General features: G+C 49.0%; 1 protein-coding gene across 1 annotated transcript in view; it reads left to right on the top strand.

Annotated features, from left to right (window-relative positions):
* Nucleotides 1-22,605, top strand: part of LOC131213367 (telomerase-binding protein EST1A) — a 45,509-nt gene extending 22,904 nt beyond the window's left edge. Inside the window, exons 5-13 of the mRNA XM_058207397.1 lie at nucleotides 13,378-13,682; nucleotides 13,819-13,895; nucleotides 13,996-14,099; nucleotides 14,199-14,437; nucleotides 14,514-14,762; nucleotides 21,677-21,824; nucleotides 21,904-22,030; nucleotides 22,173-22,309; nucleotides 22,439-22,605. Coding sequence (XP_058063380.1) covers nucleotides 13,378-13,682; nucleotides 13,819-13,895; nucleotides 13,996-14,099; nucleotides 14,199-14,437; nucleotides 14,514-14,762; nucleotides 21,677-21,824; nucleotides 21,904-22,030; nucleotides 22,173-22,309; nucleotides 22,439-22,605 — 1,553 coding nt within the window. The remainder of the gene's footprint in view (nucleotides 1-13,377; nucleotides 13,683-13,818; nucleotides 13,896-13,995; nucleotides 14,100-14,198; nucleotides 14,438-14,513; nucleotides 14,763-21,676; nucleotides 21,825-21,903; nucleotides 22,031-22,172; nucleotides 22,310-22,438) is intronic.
* Nucleotides 22,606-23,461: the final 856 nt, after the last annotated feature.

The following is a 23,461-nucleotide window of genomic DNA, read 5'->3' as shown; positions in this document are numbered from 1 at the left end:
AGAGAGAGAAAGAGAGAGAAAGAGAGAGAAAGAGAGAGAAAGAGAGATAAAGAGAGAGAAAGAGAGATAAAGAGAGATAAATAGAGATAAATAGAGATAAATAGAGAAATAGAGAAATAGAGAAATAGAGAAATAGAGAGAAAAGAGAAATACAGAGAAAAAGAGTTAAAAGACAGAAAAAAATGCTGAAGAGATAAAAAAGAAAATCAATAATAGAGTTATAAGAGATAAAAAAAGGAAGTAGAAAAAAACGAGAGAAAAAGGGACAAAATAAGAGAGATAGGGAGAGGGAAGGCTATCTCTTGTTGGTGGAGCGATCGTGACTATGCAACTCACCTGCTGCAGCCTATCTGTTAATGCTGGCGATATCGGTCAAATCGTTTTGGTTTACTATTGCGGCTTGAACGACACCAAACGGCATATCTACCGGCTTTGTAGTAGCTCAACTACCGCAAGACTTTGCAAGCAATGCAAGTTCAACCTTTCAACGCCCAAAAAAAAGGATGCGGTCCTTCGAAGGGCCTACTCTAAAAACAAACATTTAGTGGCCACCAACTATTTCGATCATCATGCCTCAGCTGTCAGAGACAGAGCAAGCGCGCGACCGTTCCTTTGGTGCCCGTTCCATCCAGCCCGACGGTCGACGAAATGGGGTTCCCGCGAAGAATTTTAATTTGTTTTTACGATCGACCGAATCTTTTTTTACGTTTCTCCACATTATGGCCCCGGTCGCAACTGGATCAGGCCGGCCCGGAGAATTAATTCTCCCGGATTCTCCCGTCACTCGCGTATCGATTTCCATTTTTTGTTGCCCTTGTTTTATTGCTGATCGATTGGGTCAACCTCAGATCCGATCACCACCGATCGCCGCCGATACGGTGATTTATGGGATGTGATTTGCCTGCCTGAGATTTATCACTCCCCCCCCATCCGAACATTACAAAAAAAAAAATCCGCGGTGAATTCCGCGTTTGATCATCCGCCATCGCGTTTTATGTTACTTTGTGATTAGTTTTCGTGTGACGCGCTTCGCTTTTGGTGCCACTTTCTGCTTGTCCAGCTGTTTTACGAGCGATCAACCTCGGCCCTTGTGGTCCCTGGATTCGGTCGGTCGGTCGGTGCATTAATCGTCCGTGCGACGCGGGTGCTGGAAATTATGTTTGACGCCAACACGAACATCTGCGCGCTCCGTTCTGCTGGCCCTCGTTCCCCCGTTCGTCCGCGGAGTGCAAAAGAACCGGAACGCGGAAAATGTGGGTCATCGAGCGGCCGTCGCCACCGCCGTCGTCACAGGTCCCGCCACAGGTTGCGCGATATTTATGCATTGGTGTCGCAGGCTCCCAGCGCGCGCCCACCTGGTGCTTGGGAGCCGCTGGTGCTTTATGGCGGTCTGGGATCGCGCCCAGTTCGCGTTCGCGCATATCTCCGTTGTCATCCATTTGCCTGCGGCAAAGTTCTGTCTTCACACCATCCGTTCGGGCAATAAATTCTGCGCCCAATTATTATTCATGCGTGTGTTTCCTTTGCTTGTCGCGAATCCATCAAACCCCGTAATGCTGATATGTGCTCAAAATAGGCTAGGCTAGCTGGGTGTGGGTCCTTTTCCAACACACGCATCAATTGCGGTCAAGTAGATGGACTTAACGCGGACGCCCACTCTGATTTGATAGCGCCCCAATTCATGGCCCATAAATGATGAACTCTTGCTCAGCTCTGACATTCTCCAATCAGAGCATTCGATGCGGTGGAAATAAACAGTCCCCGACATAACACTGGGTCGAGTGTTGCCGCTGGTCGGACTCTAGAATACTGTGTTTAAATCCATGTCGCATTGCTGCCGCGGTGCATCTCAAGCTCTTGTTGAGCTTCCTTCATGAGCATTCTTTCGGCTCCAAGTCCGGCCTGGAGGAGTGGCTGGAACGGGAATGATTTTATGATCCTCTTGACAGCCCTCGTGAACTTCCAACGGAGGGTTCTAGTCGGGTGAACAGTTTACGACCTCAACGTACAGATAGTAACACACTGACACAAATGAAATGCTAGTGTCAATCTTGTGATAGTTATTCATACAAAAATGGCATTTCGAGAGTTTGGATGTGCAGTTTTTTTGTGTAAAAAATCGTTTAAGAGTAAGTTGATGTTAGTGGTGTGTTTAGTAAACATGAAACAATTCGAGTATCAAGGTGCCATTAAATAGAGGGTCATACATTTCGAGGTTAAAAAAAATTGATACACGAAAAATTGATTTTTTTTGTGATTTTTTCTATGTTTGGACATTACTTCAAATTTTCCCACAATCTTACCAATGCACTGTACAGTAGGATGATTATGGCACCCACCGAGTAACTTCTAATGGCTCGAACCGAAAACGTTTGCTTCCCTACTGTTGGAGTAAGTTTTAATATTTTTTGTTTTGTTGTTAAGCGATTCTTCTACTAAAATGGCACACGTATTGTAACTATAACTTTGACCCACGGGTGAACAGATACACTGCTGGCCTATAAAATAGGTAACAGTATTTAAGCTGCATTATTTGATCATTTTTCAAAACCTATTGCATTCACAGGTAGTACAATGATAGCACAAGCTAGTAGTACGTAGTAGTAGTAAATGTAAGATAAAGATAATCGAAAAGAAGTGAAACATTTTTGGAATTCGCTTTTTACAACAGAAAGCAGTTAAAAGTACCTGGCAAATGAAATAGGTAAATTTGTGAATAAGGAAAATTTGAATGAATTTACACAGTTTAAAGAAAGCTAATATCAAAAGTCGATATTTTATTTTAAAATTAGTCCCGTGTACACCGTGTATCCGCCCTTTTTTTGAGCACTTCATGCACTCTTCTTGGGAGCGAATTGACCAAATCCTGACCAGTTTTTAACGGGAATGGAATACCATTCCTGATGCACTTTTTGCCACAATTTATCTTTGTTTGAAAAATATTGTTCAGTTAACTTTTGCTTCAAGGTATTCTACAAGTTTTCAATATGGTTCAAGTCGGGAGACTCACTTGGCCAAGGCAAAACTTACACATTATTGCCATCTAATAATACTTTCATAAGGATCATAAGGACTTGGGATCGTTTTCTTCTTGAAATACCCATCTTAGTGGCATGTTTTCTTCTACGTAATGCAGCATAACGTCTTCCATGATTGATTTATACTCGAGACCATTCATGGTTTTCTTTATTCTGAAATGGGGACATACACCACCAGATTATGAAAAATATCCCCATCCCCACCTCCATGTTTTACAGTTTTTTTTGTAAACCTGGGATAGAATTATTTGCCAGCACGCGACGCGTACGTAGAATATTCTACTGAGAGTACGAACGAAACAAGTTTATTTTGGTTTCGTCGCTCCATAAAATATTAGGCCATTTTATCGTAACGCGATGCGATATGCGATGATCTGTCGTTGGTTTGGTTTTTCTTGGTTTACCTCGCGTTTCCTTTGGTTTTTCCACAACAAAGCATTTCTCTCCAAATTTACTGATCTCGGATTCTGGATTCTGTGTACGAGGACACTCTGTACCATCATTAATCATTTCTAAACGAATCGAAAACAAAAATTTATCAAACTGACCGGCGAAAAACCGTCGCCTACATTTCAGACCACCCTCGGACAATGTTTTGACGCACGTCCCGGTCCCGGTCCCGTGTTATTGATTGTGACCAATGCGTTTAGTGTGACCCGAATCATCTCCAGCAAGCTCTTTCGCGCTCTTTCTCTATTCTATTTTCTATTTTGCCCCCAGCAAAAGCAAAAATCGGAGCTCTGGGGAACTCCATTAGAGGTGGTCCCCGCGGCTTAGTCGTGTGGGGTGTTTCGGGTGCTTTATGGTTGCTAAAGACCGGTCCCAACTTGTATTATTCAATCTCCTCGCTCGGGTTCCGGGTCTTGCGGTGGTTCCGATTTTTTGCTACCCCTTTGACCGCGCGCGGTTTCTTTATGCTAATTTAATGTTCCACATTTTATGCGACACGCCGCCGCCTGAGGGGGGCCATCGTCCCGCGACCCACGTTTTGTTGTCCTGTGCCTTTTTTTTATCGTTATCCCAAAAAAATCGGTCGGTGGATCGGGTGGACGTGGACGAGGGGGAAAGGGGGGTTTGGTCAACCAAATAACATAATTGGGTCGGGCCGTTGGGCAATTCCGGGAAACGGGATCCCCCCCCGTGCCTCTGCTGTTGTCCGGTGACCGACCGTCCGGGTTTTCGTTTTCTTTTTGGCCGGTTAGCCCCCGCTAACGTAGCGGGAATGGGGGGGGGGGGGGGGGGGGGGCGCTCACGTGTACACACATTACTACCACGCTGCTGCCGAAGCGGCGCTGATCCGCGCAAAGCGGATTGCTGATTGACCTCAATCTCCGCACTTCGTCCGTGCAGCGGGGGGGGTTCGTCGCCTGAGATGAGTTTTCGTTCCCGTCCTCTCGCGACCGTGCCGTGCCGATCCGCGGCCATTGTGGACTTTTCCCTTCAATTACACACCACCGTCGTCGTCGTCGTCGTCGTCGTCGGTCAAAACCGTCGAGATAAGTAAATCAATTAATCAATAAATGATTGCTTAGTGGGGCCGCGAAGGAACCGAACACGGGAGGTCGTGCTGCTATGGCTGCAATCCGCGACGCCCTTTGGACACCCTTTCACTCACTGCAGCTCACTGCTTGAGAAAGTACCCCGACCGTCGGAGGCATCCACACGTGGCACGTGTTCGCTCGCTAGTCGAAGATGAAGATCCACGACGGGGTCGGGTCCGAATCATCAGCCCTCTTCTCGGGATAGGGGTGGGAGGTGGTGGGGATCAGTGATGGTAGTGCCATCCGCATCCGACGTACGTGTGCGGCCGATAGGTCAGTGTCGCGCGGTTCTTTTGCAGGTTCGTGCCGTTCGTCAGCGTTGAAGTCTTTCGTATTAAAAGTAAAATGTATTGCGATTTAGTTTCCGATGCTTTTTCGCTCGGCCTTTTCGCTGGACATACATGCTGGTGATGCCCGAGTGTCAACTCCTCAATCCACCACCCCTTGTCCCGCTGTCCCCCTTTCTAACTATCTCTCTCGGCAGGCCGGCTGCTATGCTGCCCTTTACCCTACCACGGCCAAGATTAAAACACAGAAAATCATCATTATTATCGACCCTTGTCTCTCGCGCACTCGCTCCGTCTCTTTCGTGCGCTGGGTATGTGTGTTTGTGTGTGTCCTCATTCGATCCACCGTCTTGCAGCTCTCGCTATTTTTGTCGTTCGTAATAGGCTAATGGGGGATGTAATCGGTAAAACCGTCCATATGCTGCTAACCCCTACATCATCCCCCGGTGTATGTGTGTGTGTGTGTGTGTCAGGAGCAGCAGCATCATCGGCTACGATGGCGAGCCAATAATAACAATTGTGATAATGACAATACCAATTATGATGATGACCTATCTTAACTTCCAATCTTCATCTTCATCGGTCTCAGGGGTCTCAATCGGAGGCGCCAGTGGACGGCTACGTAGACGGAGCCCCCCACCCACCTCACACACTGGCGGTGATGGTAAGGAGGCTGTGTGCTAATTAGCCCCCTCGCATCCCCAATGATTACCCCACCACCGGGGCGCTAAACTGGACGTTGGAGCTCTCGGCGGCGCCTCCTGGAACCCCGGTCCGATAACTGTGCTCTACCTTTACGCTGCCTGTGAGTGCCTGCTAAGCCCATGGCAAGTCCTTGTTTCGGTTCATACGGAGAATCGTCTCTGGGGAGGGGCCCAAAGCCCAAAGAACGTCACGACCGGTCCGGTCCGGTCCGTGACCATTCCCCGAACGCTGCAATCAACCGCGCCAGTGTGTGGCCGGGCAGGGCGTTGGGGTCGCATTTGATCGAAACGGATATTGACCGGGCCGGGCGCAAGAAACACACGATTGAGCCACGGTGTTGCGGTGCGGCGCTCTCGGGCCAGAGGCAACCGCAGGCAATCGTCTCTCCATCCCGATGCGGGGGGAGAGACGTTGTTGTGGTGAGTTGTGATGAGATGAGTTGCTGAAAAGATCCAATTGGCTTCGTCGCCGGTGCCCGCGGATGGTGTATTTGTCGGTCATTTGTCGACAGTGGCGGACTGTCAAGAGTTCAGGCGGAGTTTGTCTCTTAATTGATTTGCCCATAAAACCTCCTGGTTCGACCACCTGGGTGACTGTGGTGGCGACACTTTCTCGATTTATTCCCCCGGGGTCCCGGCGTCCTATCGAGCCAGCAACTGCTAATTGCTTATTCCAAATACCTTCCAATCCGGCCAATCCTTATTGTGAAAACTTCTGCCATCTCTGGTCTGATCATATTCTGGTCAACGAAAAGAATTCTGGTCTTTTGCCGAATCTTGCGATCTTTGGTCGCCCCCAAAAAACACTGATGGTGACGACGGGCACGGGCACTTTAGCGTAATCATTTTAGCGAAAACTTATCATTCTGTGAATATACTGAACCAACCAAAAAAAGGAATGCAATTGGTGGAGTTTGATAATGTTTTAACAGCAGGAGAGTGTTAAAGAGAGCGAGAGGGATAGGAAAAACAGAAAAAATAGAGACCGATAAAGAGAGAAAAAGAAAGAAAAAGAAAGAAAAAGAAAGAAAAAGAAAGAAAAAGAAAGAAAAAGAAAGAAAAAGAAAGAAAAAGAAAAAAAAGAAACAAAAAGAAACAAAAAGAAACAAAAATAAACAAAAAGAAACAAAAAGAAACAAAAAGAAACAAAAAGAGACAAAAAGAAACAAAAAGATACAAAAAGAAACAAAAAGAGACAGAGAAGAAAAACGGCAGCATAGCGCAGCACACGTTCGCATCATACGTTCGGGTATCCGTATATTGGTATTTGGCGCTGACGGCGATCTAGAAGAACAAAGAGGACACAGGATGGACACTGGCCCTTTCCCCAATACACAGGTCGGGCGCACGCTACCAGAGAAAGAAAGAGAGAGGGAGACGCAGCAAAAGAGCGAGAGGGGCGAGAAGAAAATACAGCGAAAACAAAATTAGTAATCGGAGCAGCGCAAAATAGCGCACAAAAGACATCAAAACAAAAGGGCAAAAATCGCCTGAAAAGCTGGTGGTAACGCAAAACGGGGCGAGCGAGCGAAAACACACAACACCAGGAGACGGGACAGGAAATCTAATGGAGCGAACGAGAAAGAACGAAATGGGCGGAAGAGGGGAGAGGGCGGGGAACAGCAAAAACGGAAAAGGAGACCGAAAGAAGGGCAGAAGACAGGACAGAGAGACAAAGAAAGAAAACGAGAGCAAGAGAAAGATTAAGACAAACGAGTGCTGGCGTGTGTGTTGTGTGTGCTATCACTAAGGGACAAGAGCAGGGCACAGGCGCGGTGGTGGCGGCGGCGACGGAAGGAAAGGTTAGTGGATGAGCTTCTTCCCCCCCGCGCGCCAACTCCTCGCTTCCATCAGGGGTAACATCTCGGGTAACAGGAGGGGAAGGCCGTACGGGGACCGTTCGTTGACCTTCCGCAACCGGGGCCGGGAGGGCTCGATAGGGGCCGCGCGCGGGATGGGAGCCTCTACATACCCGGCGTGCGGCGCACACACAGAATTTTCAGACGCGCGTGCGTTATCTCCTCCGTCGTCGTCGTCGCTCTCGAAGGCGATTCTACTGGCGGCCGCGGCTTAGCGCAAGTTCACAGACCACTGGCCGGCGGCCTCCCCTTGGTCGGTGGCTCGCGACCATTTCGTACCTCTCTCTCTCTTGTGGGCATTCGCCCCTCTTTCGCCGCCATCTCTCTGCGGTGTTGCTCTCTTGTTTGGGGGCTGCACGGTGAGCAAGTGAGCTTAAACCTCATTGTGGGGAGGAGGGTCTCTTCATCGTCGGGCGGCAGCTCACAACCTTCGCCAGCCAGCAGCCAGCGGCCACCGGATGTGACGGCCGCGCGGCCTTACCCTTACTCTGCTTGTTGATCGGGTCCCGTTTTCTTCGACCTCAACGGACCCCCCATCCTCTTCCACCCGTCGGCTTTCATTAGGCTAATCTAGCTTAATCCGGTTCGGGACATCACCCGGTCATTGCGCCGTCATCGTCGTCGGTCGATACCGTTCCCGTCAGATTTGGAGATGTCCGAACTTTCGTCCGAGAGTTGCGTTTGCGTCCGACGTCTATCAGGGGTGTAGGGTTTCACTAACTCCTCCTGTCAACTGGGCGACTTCGTCTGGCTAAGCTTTGCTTTCGTCCGACACTCACCGACGCAAGCTGTTGAAGGCAGCAGAGTGCAAGGTGTTTCCAAGTCTCTCTGGCGCCCTGACACCACCATCACGATCGCTGAGTGAGTCACTGGATTTATAGCTCGAGCTTTGCAGCCTATTAACGGCTTTGCCACAGTTTGAATCCTCCCTCGGTGACAGGGGGAACTTCGCCCTTAAACCACACCGTTACAGAAAGCAACAGGGATTACAGGGGATCGGCAATGGGGAGCGTGTTGTAGTCGGATAAGAAGGAAGGCCGAAGCCATCGTCACCAGCGTCGTCATCGTCGGACAAGGCCACGGTCGAAGTCGGCCCGTCGCATCACGTACACCCGGCTTTGACCCGGTCTCGGTACTTCTGACCGGAGTGAAAAACGGACGCGCGATGTGGGTGTGCTGGAGATGCGAGGGATGATGCCTGGATGCAGAGATGTGTGTGGCCCACCACACACAGCCAGGAAAGAGAGAGAGAGAGAGAGAGAGAGAGAGAGAGAGAGAGAGAGATTGTGGCGAGGCATTTCGCGGGTGGTCTGGCACACCCAACGACGACGATGGCGACTTCTCATGGACGTGCTATGCGTTCGGCGCTCGTTTTTTGCCACGTTTACCGTCACCTGGACGGGTTTTTGGGCGACGCTCCGAGAAGCCTCTAGGGAGAAAAGGGTTCCCTACGTTCCGTTTTATGGCGCTCGTGTCGAGGTTTATTGGTCGGGGACGTGTTGCGTTACGCCACCAGCACCATCCACCGCCGGGTGTGAAACTGCTCACTTTCTAGAAAAAGCGCGACGAAGGGCTGTGGAAGGGCGTCTCGTTGCGGCAATAAAATATACCTCAAACCATCAAATGGTTCTTAGTTGGGGCTATTTACCGGGTCGTTCTCTATGTCGAGTCGATTATGAATGACACTACCGTATCCGTAACACGTGGCCGGATACATATCCAAAGCGCTGCCCGCCCGGACCTTGACCCATGCTGTTGAGCTCTAGAAAGGAAAGTGTGTGCCACTGGAAACTTATCTTGGATCTCGGTCATGCCGCAGGATTTTGATTTGTGACCAACGGCACGAGCCACGTGACGGTGGATGGCAAGTTTCTGCCGGGGCTCTTTAGTGGCGGAACCTCAGGGACCTCATTTGCTAAGGGTGCAGCACGGCTCCTGGCCAATGCTAATGACGCAATGCTAGTAGAGTCTACGAAAGAAAACGCGTATTTTTTCGGTTCAAAAATGGCTTTTTCCATCCACATCAAGAGATGACGTTCAGCGATTTCAGCGATCGAACCTCTTCATTCAAGCGAAATTTCTTACCGGTGAGCATTTCACTGAGGTCCTGTAGTCGCTGGGAGCCCGACATCTGGCGAATACGGTAGCTGTGGGAGCAATTGAAACTTCAATGAAGTTCTTCAAGTTTTGCTGAAACAACATTTGCTTCATTCTCATATGAGGTCGTTTTTTGCAATTTGGGGCCCTCCGAACGATCTAATAACGCTCTACGAGGTTCGTTCAAAAAGTAATGTTAATTTTGCATTTACGCGGGCTACGTATGTTCGATTTTCGATTTTTTTTTTCGTTAGGTTGCTACACATGTCAGTAACTTATGGTGAAAAGTTTCGCCATTTTGAGTAATCTAGGTGATGAATATTACACCATCCGTGCATCTAATCCAAGATCAGAACACCTTCCCAGTCGATTGTTGGGCTTTCGGGGCGTTCTAGAAGAGGTCCGCCGGTTGCTCTCCACACTCAGATGACGATCGTTTTGTTTCTGGAGTGAAGTGATTCAAAAATTCCAGGTTTGTTATATTAAAACCTAGCCAAACACTGGTCAGAATCATCAACACGTTCTTGGTTTATCATAGACCAATAGTGAGCAAACGCAACAGCCTCTGAGAACAGAACTTTCTCATAGTCCAATATCTTCATGCAATATAAAGCCAACAGGTTTTTTAATTTGTTTGCAAATGTCAGCTAATTCAGGCAGCTTCATTTTTCGATCATTGAAAACGATTGTGTGGATATTTTTTAAAATATTGTCTGGTGTTACCGCCCCATTTGGACGTTTGCTCATCTATGACCCCCCTTTTTTTATTGTTGTTTCTGATGGAGTCGGAGTACTTTTAACACTTTTCGAACCACTTGCTTCGTTTGAACGGTATTTTTAGCCCATCAACAAATAGCATTAAATTATAGCAAGAAATTGTTTTGGATCCGAGATTGTTTTGAATCATGAACTTTGAACAGGTTGCTGTTGAAGGGTGTCCATTTGGGGTGCTCCTGCCTGCAGTGACGTCATTAAGACCACATTTGATTTGGAAGTTAAACGGCGGCAACCTACCACAACACTCCAACACTATTTCGGTGCCGCTTCTTGTGAGAACACTTAAAACTTTAGTAGCCCTAAATGTCCGAACCAACGGCAATGCTGTTTGTTGATGCTTCCGGAATGGATGCACCCGCGGGAAAACCTACCTCTCATCGCATCTCAAATACTCTGTACGCCCAAGAAAGAAAGTGAGTGCGAAAGAGATCAGCCGGAACAGAGAGTGTAAGAGTGGGAGAGCAAGAAATAAATCTCAGCCGCGCGAAGGAAGTGCACCCCAAAAGAGGCCCAAAATCGGTGCGCGATGATGATGATGATGATATGCCCGAAAATTCCGCGAAAACAGAATATTTCCTGCTCACTAGACCAGAACGACCCAGACCCCCCCGAGAGTCGCTCCGAGAGTTGGTGGTGGTGGTGGTGACAATAGACGCTGCCCTCCCTCCCAACCCAGCCTCAACCTCAACCTCATCCTCGCCACACATGCTCGCCAACAGCCGCCCGGTGTAGAGTGGTGTTAAATTAACTTTTTCGTTAATTTAAGCGTTGGAGCGGTCGTCTTGATGACGACAACGACTCCACGGACTCCGCGGACGACGACAACGGACTCCTACAAACGAGCCCTCTTTTGGTCCGTGTGGCGCCATTCGGGACAGCGCAAAGGGGTTCGCCGTCTGGATGGGCCCGGTGGCCATGTTGGCCGCTCGTGGTTGGTTAAGCGCAATTTATCTTTTCCTGCTTAGTTTTCTGTTTTCGATGGTTTTCTTCGCCAGTTTTTGGTTCACCAATTTTTTCGAGAATGGACCACTGTGTGGACGGGAAAATTGCCTGCGTTTCCAGAAAACTGTCCAGCTCCCCCCCCGCCCAGTTTTGCGGTGGGGGCCCTTCTAGCCTCCCTTTTTCCCGCGCCGCACGGTTGTTCGAAATGTGAAAATTAATTTACCTTAAACAGGCTCGCTCGCTCGCTGGTCGTCGTCGTCGTCGTCGTCGTCGTCGTCGTTCGTGTCGTTGGCATCACATCTCGTCGCGCTTTGCGCGGGTTCGGGAATTCCGGGCCCCGCGGCCAAAGGGTCTGTGGTCGGGGTAATTTTTGGGTAATTTATTTTATAGTGTTCTTGGCCTTTCGGTCGGTGGGTCGGTCGTTCGCGTCTTTCTCCGGCGCCCGCCCGTTCGCCCCAGCGCAGCGCAGATATTAGCGCAGTCGATCGGGCGCGGGTCGGTGTGGAGTATGGCGTTTTTAATGAGTGCCGCAAACGAAAGAAGATTGTTGATAATCCGATAATTGATGCAAGAGGACGAAGCCCCAACCCCCCAACATCCCAGGCACATATCACATATTCAACAGAGAACCGTTTTTCGGGGCATAAGTTGCGGCTCCGGTCGGTTTAGCTCTAGTTGAGAAGGTCCTCCAACACATCGCCGTGATTAGATTGCGGCGCTGATGGGCGCTTTTTATCGCCGATCGCCAGGCGTTCTGTGTCGGTCGCGCCCGTCGCTACATCCGTGCTACGCTCGTCCGTCTAATTTAATCCGTTTTTTAGTTTTTGATAAACGGTTTCTTTTATCATAAAATTTAGCTAGCTCTGTGCCATTATGCGTGAAAAACATAGTATCGTTCCGATGATCGCCGCCGCCCCATCGGTCGGTCTGCCTATGGCAACACTCGATTCTGATAAGATACGAATTTTCGATGGGCTTTTTTTTGCACATTTCGGGTGCACGTACCTCGGCGCATGTTGTTTTTCAATTCCCCTAAAGCTACAGGATTCTTAGGAAGTTCTCTCGCACAGTTCTCCATATATTCAATTGAAGGCCAATGAAAAAAGTATTATCATCTGCGAGGTATCGCTCGGAGTGGACAGTAGTGGTGTCCTCCCTTCAACGTTTTCTCATAAAGTAGGTGCCTCGTTGGCTGACATTAAACTGTGGCAGCCATGTGATTTCGAAATTGCAAAACGGATTGCACTGTGCTCTACACAGAACGGAATGGAACGGGCACACGGATTACTCTACATAGCAAACAACAAAAGCAGTTCTAGTAGCATAAGTCCTAGGTGTGGTGTGTTCGAAAAGTTCTGATAATTTTGTACGAGGGCTGAAAAAAAGGTTCGTGACGATTTTCATTTTTTTTGTGGCGTTAGGTGGCTGTGTCATGTGTCACACATGTCAGTGATTTATGGTGAAAAGTTCGGCCATTTTGTCAGTAATCAGTCATTTTTTGAAATTTGTTTTATTTGGGAGTGTTTTGGATCATCGTCGATTTTTGTCTACTCCAAAACTAATTGACCACGGAGAGGTAATTTATGTTTCGAAAATAGGAAAAAGTCACAGGGGACCAGATACGGTATCGGTAGGCATCATTTGTGCGCCAAAAATTCGCACAGCAACAACGATGTGTTAGCAGAGGGGCGTAAAAGTCAATTTTTGTTTTCCCACAAATCCGGGCGCAACAACTCATGATGCACCACGTGCCCTTGCAATCGAAGAAAACTGTAAGCAAAACTGTTCGCATTCGAACAAACTTGACTTTTCGTGAGTTCACATTTTCTCGGCCCTCGGAGAACTTTTCGAACCACCGATAAACGCTGATTTTGGTCAACCCATAGTCAACCTTACGAATGTGTCCGCGCTCTTAATTTCGTTTTTCGCACAAAATGTAATAAAGATTCTTTAAAGCCTCGTTATTCTTTAAAGAGCCAGCGCCATGATTCTAGAAAACTGGGACCGTGGTGTTAACTGTCATAGCGCGCTGCGTTTCACAGTTAATGCTGGTCATGTCAAGGATGTTGCTGATCAAGTGAATCACCAACTGATTTTCCGATGGTTTCGGCGTATTTTTCTGCTTTCTACAGCCAAAGATAAGAAGCTCCAGCGGGCAGCGATGCTGGAGGGCATGGGCATGTTCGGTGTGCTGTTGGAGCGCTTCATCGATCTCATCGAGCACCCAACCGCCGATAAGGAGGAGGAGGAACAGGTGCCCATGGACGCCGAGGCGCCGAGCGCCGAGCAGAAGCCGCCATCGTCACCGCAGCCGGCCGATGGTGTCGCCAGCGGGGCCGAAGCCCACGACGAGCACAACGAAAAGCAGGGCGGCGACAGGCACAAACCGAAACTGTTTCTATGCAAGGAGGCCAAAACTTTACTGCCACCGATGAAGGTAAGGACATACATGCTACCGTGTGGAGGATGAGTGCAGTCAAGGACCTTGGGTCTTGGACCTGGACCTCCGCCTCACGGAGCGCTAACCACAGAAGTTTGATTTCTTTGACCGCTTCGGTATCTTCCGGCGACAGGTTTGGGTCGATTGGCTCATGAATACGCCCGTCACGGTGTGGCATCCAGCTTTCTGCCGACCGTACCTGAGAGTTGGGTAAGTGACATCGATCAAACCCTCGGTCTCGGAACCGGAACGGATTCCCGACTCCCCTTCTAGCGCCCGCTTACCTTTCGTCCGTTCCGTATTGTCGTAGAACATCGAGCGTCAACGACCCCTGGGGGAATCTGGCGAAGCTGATGAACATTCTCGAAGAGAAGGGCATCGGGCTTCCCAAGATGGCGTCCGAAGCGCGTCCTGGTAAGCAAACACCCCACTGTCTCTACTCTGCTCACTGCGCTAGAGGGAACTAGACGAGGCCCGACGAGCTAAGTACACGCTAATATTCTTCACACACAGGCTTCGTACGCGTGCTATTGGACGAGGAAATCGATCTGGCCGAATGCACGCCATGGATGTACTGCAACACGCGGTCCCTGTACATGCCTGCCGCGTGCACCATCGCTGACGTAGGGCCCCGGCTGTGCCTCCGGAAGTTGACGTTCTTTTGCTCGCACTACCTGACCAGCCTTACTCTGCCGATCCTCGACAGTCTTGAGCGGTTCGGTGCCCGGCACAATGAAGACGATGCTGCTGAGGTAAGGAACTCGGTTCTACGGGGCCGCTACGGCCGGTGTCTGTTTAACGTCTCGTCGTCGTCCTTTTGTATTGTAGGTGCCAGCGGGCGGTGGTGAGCCGCAGAGCCACTGGGTGTGGTATGTCACCAGCAGTGGCAGAAGCGATACGAAGCGCGTGGCGCGTGCGAACCGCCGCACGAGCCACGATGACAGCGAAACCAGGGAGCGGGCGGGCAGTGCCTCCAGCACGTCGACGCTGGCGGAGATCCGCGATCTGCTGCGCCGCAACGTGGAGATCGAACGGGGCGAGAAGAGTTTGGAGCGGGAGAAGCAGCAGCGCCTGCAGGTGAGACGATCGTTCGCTCGCTCGCTGGCGAGAGCACACACACCGTATTTCGCAAATCGATCCGGTCATCATCCGGTCATTCCCGGATTCACGCTGCTAATAGGTTGTCAAATTGTGCTGCAATAATGTGTGTGTGCGTGTGTCTTAACGAGGCCAGGATGCTGGGCTGGGAGCCGCAGCAGTGTGTACACGGTTCATTAGCGACTTGCTAGCGCGCTCGGGTGAGGCCAGGACACAGTCACTTTAGAGTGGGTCCAATTTCCGGGGGGCGCGCGGCTGCCAGTTTATTTGTTTTACCTTTTGCCAAGGTTCACCTTTCATTTCCTTTTTGCGCTTCCGATCGTGTTCGTGGGGCTGGGAAGGATGCTGCTGATGCCCCGTGCTTTGGTCGTTGGGGGTCATTAGCATTCTAATGACGGGCGATTGTCAGATGGGGTCCTGGGGTTTTGGGAGGGGTCGAAGGGTCCTGTTGTTATGGCATGGCAGAGCAACAGTGAGGTTCGGTGATTTTTTACATTTATTTCCTTGCTTTGTTGGTGGTTGCTTGTGGTTGGCGATCCAGCCTCGGTTAGTTTTGAACGACTCGCTGAGATCTCGATTTTTTTTTTTCGGAGTGGCAGTCGAACGGCAGGTTTAGGTCGAACAATACGGACCGGAAGCGATCACATGATTAGCATTTCTCTCTCCGGCTACGCTCTTTCGCTCCGACGCTCTCTTTCTCTGTCGCTTTCATTTGCATCTTGCGGCTAGTTTGATCTTCATTAATTTTTATAACTTCTTACCCGTCATCACCGGAAGCGGCGGAGCACTCGGAGCACGATTTGCACGGCTTTTGGTAGTACTTTCACTCGCAGTGCAGTATTGATCGTAAACGATCGTATGTTAACGGTATTTTTAAAATTTTCAAAATTTCTGAATGCAGCTTGCAAGTCAACCTATCCCAGCAGTATTCAGACCACTGAACCTTACCACCCAGAAACGGGCATTTGTCTGTATGTAGCCTGTGCGCAGCGCATAGCTTGGTGTGCAGTCGATTCATTTTCTTTATTTCATGGAGTGAAGATAAGCCACACATTGATCTAGGCGCGAGGTGAGCAGATGAGTGGAGTTATAGATCTACTGTTGCTGTCCGATATATCCGTTCCGGTAAATCCGTTTTTTCGTTCCCAAGGTGTTGATTTCCTTTGGACTTGGAGGGCTAGGATAGAACGGATTAAATATCTGCTCAAACAATGTGAATGAATTAATTTCAATGCCGGTTTTCTCGGGATCACGCTCCACTTCAAGTAGGCCCAAAATCGTAGGACAATCTGGAACCCAAAGTCGACTGTCCAGCGCGTCCGAAGGTTTGGCATATCATCTGGCGCCTTGGCGCGCCTGTGTGGCGCGTGGCGCATAAACCGTGCTCAGGTGTCAACGGTGCGACCGGCGACCAAGCAAGAAGACGGTCGTGATCTACTTTATCGGATGCTACCACCGCCGGCGTAGGGTAAAGATTGCCGCGTTGCTTGCGAGCAACAGAGAAAGGAGACAGAGAGAGAGAGAGAGAGAGAGAAAGCGTGAGGAAGAAAACAAGAGCGAAAAACATAAAGAAAAAGAGAGACGGAGATACAAAGAAAAGGTTAAAGAAAGATAAAGAGTGAAAAAAAGAGAAAGAGAGAGAGACCAAGAAGGAAAGAAAATGAGAAAGTGATAGAACGAAAAATAGACAGAGAGAGAGAGAGAAAGCGAGAAAGGGAAAAGGAAAGAAAAAGAGGCAAAGAAAGAGAGAGGGCAGTGAAGGGAACAAGAACAGAGAGCCCCCCGAAGAAAAGACGGTGCAGAAGATTCGACGACGTGTGGTCGATGTTCGCTGCTTTCACACGACCCTGGGACCTCACGACATAAAGCCCATCGCGCGCGAAGCACTACGGGCGGCGGTGACGGCGCCGGGTGTGCTGATGAAGGGGTTAGGATCTAGTGGGAGAGGGGAAGGGAGCGGAGAGCGCGCGGGTTGACAACAATCTGAAAGCGTACCCGATAATCCCGTTAGAAGAAATCGCACGTCGTCGCCGGTCGTCCTCTTGTTTTGTGTTTCTTATGTTTTCTTGTGCGCACAGTTTTCGTTTTTCTGCTTTTTCGCTTCTTGCTTGCCGGCCGGCCCGGGCTCGCGGGTTCTTTTTTCCGCGCGTTTCGCGGGTTTTTCGATCTTCTGCCTTCTTTTTTCCCCGCGGTCCTGCGATGGTCCGCCGCGCCGCTTGTGTTTTATTTGTTGGCAAATAATGCGCGGCGGGGCAGTTGTGCGTGTGATGGTCACTCGCGCGGGTCGGGCGGGGATGGGCGGCTTTCGAGGGTTCTCTTTTCCCCGCACCACGCACCACACGTCGACGTCGTTTGCAACCGCGGTCGGTTGGTGATTTCTTCGTCCGCCTTCGTTTCGGTCGCGAACGGTGAACGAACAAAAAACATCATTCGTCTTGTTTCGTTGTTTTTTGGTCGATTTTTTTCGGTATGTTTCTACTTAACTTGTTCGTGTTTTTTTTTCTGTTTCTTTTAAATTGTTTTGCGGAATTCGCAACCATCCTACCGGTGGATGGGGAGGAAGGAGGTGTTGCGTGCGTGTATTATGCGCGCGCGCTCGCGTGCTATTGGGGCCAAATCAAAGCTGCCATGCTGCCTCATCTCGTACATACCGAGCCACTACCGTGTTCCGTGATTTTCGTGGAGCGCATTTCGCGGCGAAGGCTGACTTTTTAGTGCAGGCTGCGTTAATGCGTCGCCGAGCTAGTCGTTTGAAGGAAAATCGGTTTGCCAAATCCATCCCGCCGTCCTGGAGTGACGGACGGACGGACAAACAAACAGCCTGCCTGGTCGGCGGGTCCGGTGCATTGCAGCCGGTGCACCTGGTACTCCGATCCCACCCCAACGCAACGCATCGCATTGAAATTGTCCAAATATTTTGCCAACATATCTCATCTCGTCTCGGCCTTTCGTCAGTGGCCCCTGGCCTTGGCCGGGGGCCAGCCAGTGCGAGGGTTCTGACAGCACGCATGCCGGCGCCCACACGCCAACCACACGGGATGGCGTGTGTTTTGCCAAGCATCACCTCCGCAGCCGCTTGCTGCAGCCGTCTTAGGAAGCCGTCTCAGGGACGAGGATCTCGGTAAATAGAATTTTATTTTGAAAATGTACACAGTTCGATGGTGGCGTGCGGTGTGGCGCTTGTGCCGCAGCAAACGTCAGGCCAGGTAACGTCCGATACCTGGAGTGACCTTCAGACCGAGGGTGATTTGAAGATCAATCGAGGTAGTGGTCGTTACAAGGCCTTCTAGAGTACTTGGAGACTAGCAAAAGGATAGACCAAGTCATAGGCAAACTTTTACCATAACCCCTTTATTCTACTCAGTATGGTCTCCCTGGAACCGTATCACCTACACCGCGTTCCGCAGGGGATTCCAATTTATGCATTCCATTCGCTCTGAAATGAAGGGCTGCAAAATACGCTTCCACAGCGCTGTTATTTTTTTATGTTTAAAATTGATTCTTTATTAGACAAAAAATGCTTCATTACATGAGAGTACAGAGATATTCCACGTTGGGATTGTCCAAGGTCTCAAAATAATGAATTGAAAATGTTTCGATTTAAATCTGTTTAGGTTATATGTTATGCCACGTGGCATTGAGTCTTGTTTTCTTACTAAATAACTTCACAACATCTTACAAGTATTCAGCTTCAAAAGCTTCAGATAATTAGCTCTCTAATTATCGGATGGATGGAATTATTGCATCTATTGATTGGAGCTTCTTTTAGTTTGTTAGTTTCGAACGATAGTCTATGCGCGCCAGCAAGTTTTAGGACAAGATTCGTTGGTGTTCTCCAGTATAAATTGAGTATCATTTTGAGAATTTTATTCAGTCTGATTTGTATTGAGTGGAAGTTAGTTTTGGAGCATTTCGTCCACAGAGAAGAGAGCGCTGTTATTACCCCACTCAGCAATTGATGAAAAACGCTTTCCATGTATGGATTTTTTTGGGTCTCTGGAAACAGAAACTGACACGAGAAATCTTCCAGCGACTCTATATGGTTATAATAATACTCAAAACTCAATCAAATTCCTTTCGCATCCCAAAACAAATGATACTAATACACGATTATTGGTCTGGGATTTCTGGACACGAAGCCCTTGGTTCGGAACCGAAGAACCAGGTTCACAACACCTCCGTTAGCCTCTTGATGAGCCGCCACACCATATGCACTTTATCCTTTCGAAAACGCTCCAACTGTTGGCGAGAAAGTTGCATTCGAATGGGGTTTTGTTTCATCGATAGCTTTGATGTGGCATTCAGCGAGTGCCCACAACCAAATACTTCAGCCAAATTGCTGCTTACACGGAGCCTTATGCCTAGGGCTTCTACTAAATCTCTTCCATTCACTCGACGACTTTTTCAATACCATATATCCTGTTTTTTCTAGGATTTCAGATGGTGCTACTGTTTTTGGATGTCCTCAACCGTGGATCGTCTTCAAGGCTTGTCCACGACCACGTTTTCAATTCAGCTCTCCATATTTTGACTGCACTAATTTGAAGGCGAAAAGTCCTTATATACTGTCAATGTACAGAATGTTAAATCTAAGGCCACTAGCAACCACTCCACCATGTAAAGTCCCCAAGCGGCACAACCTCACACTCGTTGTGTGTGATTTAGCAGAGCTTCGTTGGTTGGTTTTTTGACGCAGAGAGTCCGACTGACAACTGTTGTCGCCAGGTGGCCGCTCTGTTGACGTGTCCGGAGCCCGCACTGTCGCCCGGACCACGAAATCTACGCACAGTGCAGTGCAGTCGTTTGGGTTTGGGAGTAGCGGATGGTCGGATGGTGGTGTGGTCAGTCAATGTGCCACAAGTTACGGTTGGGCAATAAAACGTAAGGCACCCTTTCGAACGACGCCGGACCTGCAGCGCTCCAGCAGGCTCCAACGTCTACGTCTCTAATTTGCATACGAAAAGAAGCTCAATTTCCTTCGCTCCAGTCCACTTCGCTTCCTTGCGGAGCTTGCCCGGTGCGTCTGCCTGCCTGCCAATTTAAACTTTTACAGCTTCATCACGAGCGTTGGTGCTGCGCTTCGTCGTGACGCGGGCTCGGGCGTTCTTTATTCGAGCAGGTTCGATTCGACTTTACCGTTAATCACTCACAGTGAGTCCGCGCGACTGATACCGGCCACTAAGGGGACACAGAGCCAACCAAGGCGTCGACTCGCCGTAACGGGGTTTCGGGCGGTTTGTTTAAATTTCTTGCGTTGCGCCTCTTTTTTTGGCTCTCCGCAAAGCTCGCGCATAAGCTGCTCATTAGTATGCAAATACGCGCCGCGAAACGCGATCCGCGAGCCTTTGCTTTTGTGTGCGGATCCTCGGACGCTCCCGCGTTGCTCCCGTTTGTTCGGTGGGCTCTGTTAGGTGCCTCAGTTTGTAACATCTCCCGCCCCACCGGGGGTTCTCCAGACCGGAGCAGCCCTCTAAACAGTCGTCAGAACAATGTCACCGTTTACTTGGCCCGAGTTCTTGGCCCGTCAGGGGAGTAGGATGTCAGTCCCGGCGTCGGGCCAAGCCATCGGGCAGGTGTCAAAACAAATGAAGTGTCGAGGTGCAGTTGCGCTTTTCAGTTCAGGTGGGTTAGGTCCCCCTCAGGTCTCAGGTCTTCACTGTGGGTTTGTGTGTAGTATTTATTTATTAACGAGCCGCTACTAATGAGGAAACCGCCAACCCAGAACGACCAGGAACACCGACGACAATGACCGGCAGGACGCGTCACGTCGTTGAACCCACGTTGAACACGTGGGAATGGCCGGGGGAGAGGTCAGCAACACTCCGGTCACGCTGAGCAAAAGTGTTCTAGTCTCCACCCCAGAGCTAGATCCAAGCCTCCCATAAGCTTCCTGATAAAACACTTGACATTTGTTTTGCCGTCAATCGGAAATTAATCAAAAACATTCGCTGTATTTAGGAATCATTTTCAAAAGAAAACTTTTAATCAAACAAATTTAGAGCAAGCTGATTTCCACCATTCGCGAAAACAAGTTCAGTATCCGCAATGCATTCCATTCCGCCCAGACATGATTGCCAAACATCGTGTTTTTGTCATTTTGGTCCTTGCTCTAGTCACCAGGAATTATTTTGGCACAGATTGTGTTGACTGATTTAGCTAATCGTCTTAAATTTAGTGCGATGTTAATAGCTCAAAAACACTTGATAATCATCCCCGAGGTACTGCAGACTACAAGCTGGTGGCATTTGAGGACAACATTCTTGTAGAAAATCAATGAATCCCTGGTGCATAATGCCATTGTAATTTGTTTCCTCATAATGATAGTTAAGGCGTACTGAAAGTTCATCACTCCAGAGCAGGACCTCAGCTACATGGGGACTTTTATTTTAAAAACAAAACCAGATTAGTCTTCATTGTAAAGACAACGTCAAATGACTTTACCATGTTACCGTGAGCTGAGCATGTTTTGTGAATTATTTACCCATGCATTTCTCAGCCTTAATTTTACAGTTAGAATATGAAAACATGTAAAGTGTCAGGTTATTGCTACTCATAAATAATTAATCCTACACTAGTTGTTTTATTCAGCAAAGCAAAACGAATGGAGTTGATGTGAAAAACTGAAAGCTCCAAGCTTCCCACTTTAGCTAAACTTGTTTTGGCGCTGCTCAAATTCACCTATGACCACAAGTGGCCCTTAATGGCCATAATTTCGCTCTTAGAACCTTAATCTCTAACATTCAACGTCTCAAAAGAGCGATTCCAAAGCGAAGATATGCTCCTTTTTTTGTACATATTATTCAAATAGCTTCCAGTAGCTAAACTTCTTTCTGCTTTCCTTTGTCCGATCTCTTCCCGTTCGTGCTCTCCTCGTGTCTCCTCCGTGTATACAGGCCATGCTGGCAGAGTCGACGGTGCCCCGCATCATGGAGGTGCGGCCCCGGTACGTGGTGCTGGATACGAACTGCTTCGTGGACGATCTGCCGGCCGTCGAGTGGATTACTACGTTCCGGGCCTTCAAGATGCTGATACCGATCACAGGTAAGTCATTGCCCACAGCCTTCTCGCCATCACCACCACGCCTCTGTGATGTTGGGTTTTTTTTTCTCTTTGCTTCCAGTCGTCAAGGAGCTGCGCGGACTTGCCCTGGGGGACACCAATCGCCCGAAACAGCCCCTGGCCGGAGTGGCCGAAGCATCGCAGCTAGCCCTGGCGTTCCTGGAGACGTGCGAACCGGGCGCCATCAGGTACGGGTTTTTTTTCGGAAGTCCTGTGGAGGGCTCGCGACCGCGCTGCACCGGATACACCGCTCTCTAATCCCCTGTTTTTTGTCGTCCCCTTCTTCCCTTCGTGTATGGTTTGATTTGGTTTGGCTTCCCGACTCCCCAGCTACATCGACATGGATGGTGAGATAGTAGCGAAGGACTCCCCGTTCCCGCCGGACAGGGACACGCTGCGGACCAACGACGATCGCATCCTCCAGGCGGCCCTCAGCCTGTGCCGCGACCAGTACTCCGATCCACCCGGTAAGTGTGCTGTCGACGATTCCCCCCATCAAACATGGTTTGCCCGATTCTCGGGATGTGTGTGAAACTTACTGTTTCCCGGTTTCCGGTTTCGTTTTGTCCTTTCTTTCCACTGATCGCCCGAAACAGACGTCGACGGGTACATTGTGCGCAACGTGGTGTTGATCACGAACGATCGGACGTTGCGCGTGAAGGCGATCACCACAAACATGCCCACCAAGGCGTTGTGCGAGTTCATCGAGCAGCTCCAACTGTGGTTTCCATTGTCGCAAGGGCCACAACGCGCGTCGGAATGAGCCAAACGCACTCAACATTTCAAGGTGACAGTTGGACTACATTTGACATTCGATACATACTTGATTGGATTGATTTGAACATGTTTTACACCATTAACACAGATTTCGTAGTTTGGCCCTTTTTTCCTATATTTTATATTATATTTGATGAATGTTACCCTTAAGGAAGGAAAAGTAATTTCCTTGACGTAGACCAGGGCAGAGAGAGAGAGAGAGACAGAGACAGAGACAGAGACAGAGACAGAGAGAAGGCCATGTCGTTGCAAATAATTTATGATTTATTATTATGACACACCTATTATTATGATACACCTATGGGTATATACATCAACGCCTTAACTTACTGGATTACATTTGACTTTCGATACTTGATAGATTAATTTGAATATTTTTTATACCATTGAGATTGATTTAGTAGATTTTCCTTTCTATCGCTGATGAGTTTTCCCCTTAAGAAAGGAAAGGTAATTTCCTTTCCTTGCAGTAGACCAGGGCAGACAAAGAGAAGGCCATTTTATTGCGAATAATTTGTAATCTATTATTATAACACACTCATCGGTATAAACAACAACGCCTTAACTACCAACCAACGCCACACCGAAAACACCTTTACCCACCTCGGGCACCAAAAATCGTACCCCTGATCAACACCGTTTACTCCGCGACAATACACTGCCATATCGACTCCCCGGCGTCATGGCGTCAGTTCATCAAACATACCACCCTCACTTATTTACTCTTACACCTTAACACACACACTTGCGATACCACAAACACAACCAAGCCAGAGAAACCGAAAGTACAAAGTAACCGGAAGGAGCAGTAAGCAAAAGGAGTAATGTCGCCCGCGCCGCCA

Source organism: Anopheles bellator, chromosome X, assembly GCF_943735745.2.
Source record: "Anopheles bellator chromosome X, idAnoBellAS_SP24_06.2, whole genome shotgun sequence".
Lineage (NCBI taxonomy): Eukaryota > Metazoa > Arthropoda > Insecta > Diptera > Culicidae > Anopheles > Anopheles bellator.
Note: the sequence above shows the minus strand (reverse complement) of the source record. Positions and strands in the feature narration are given on the sequence as shown.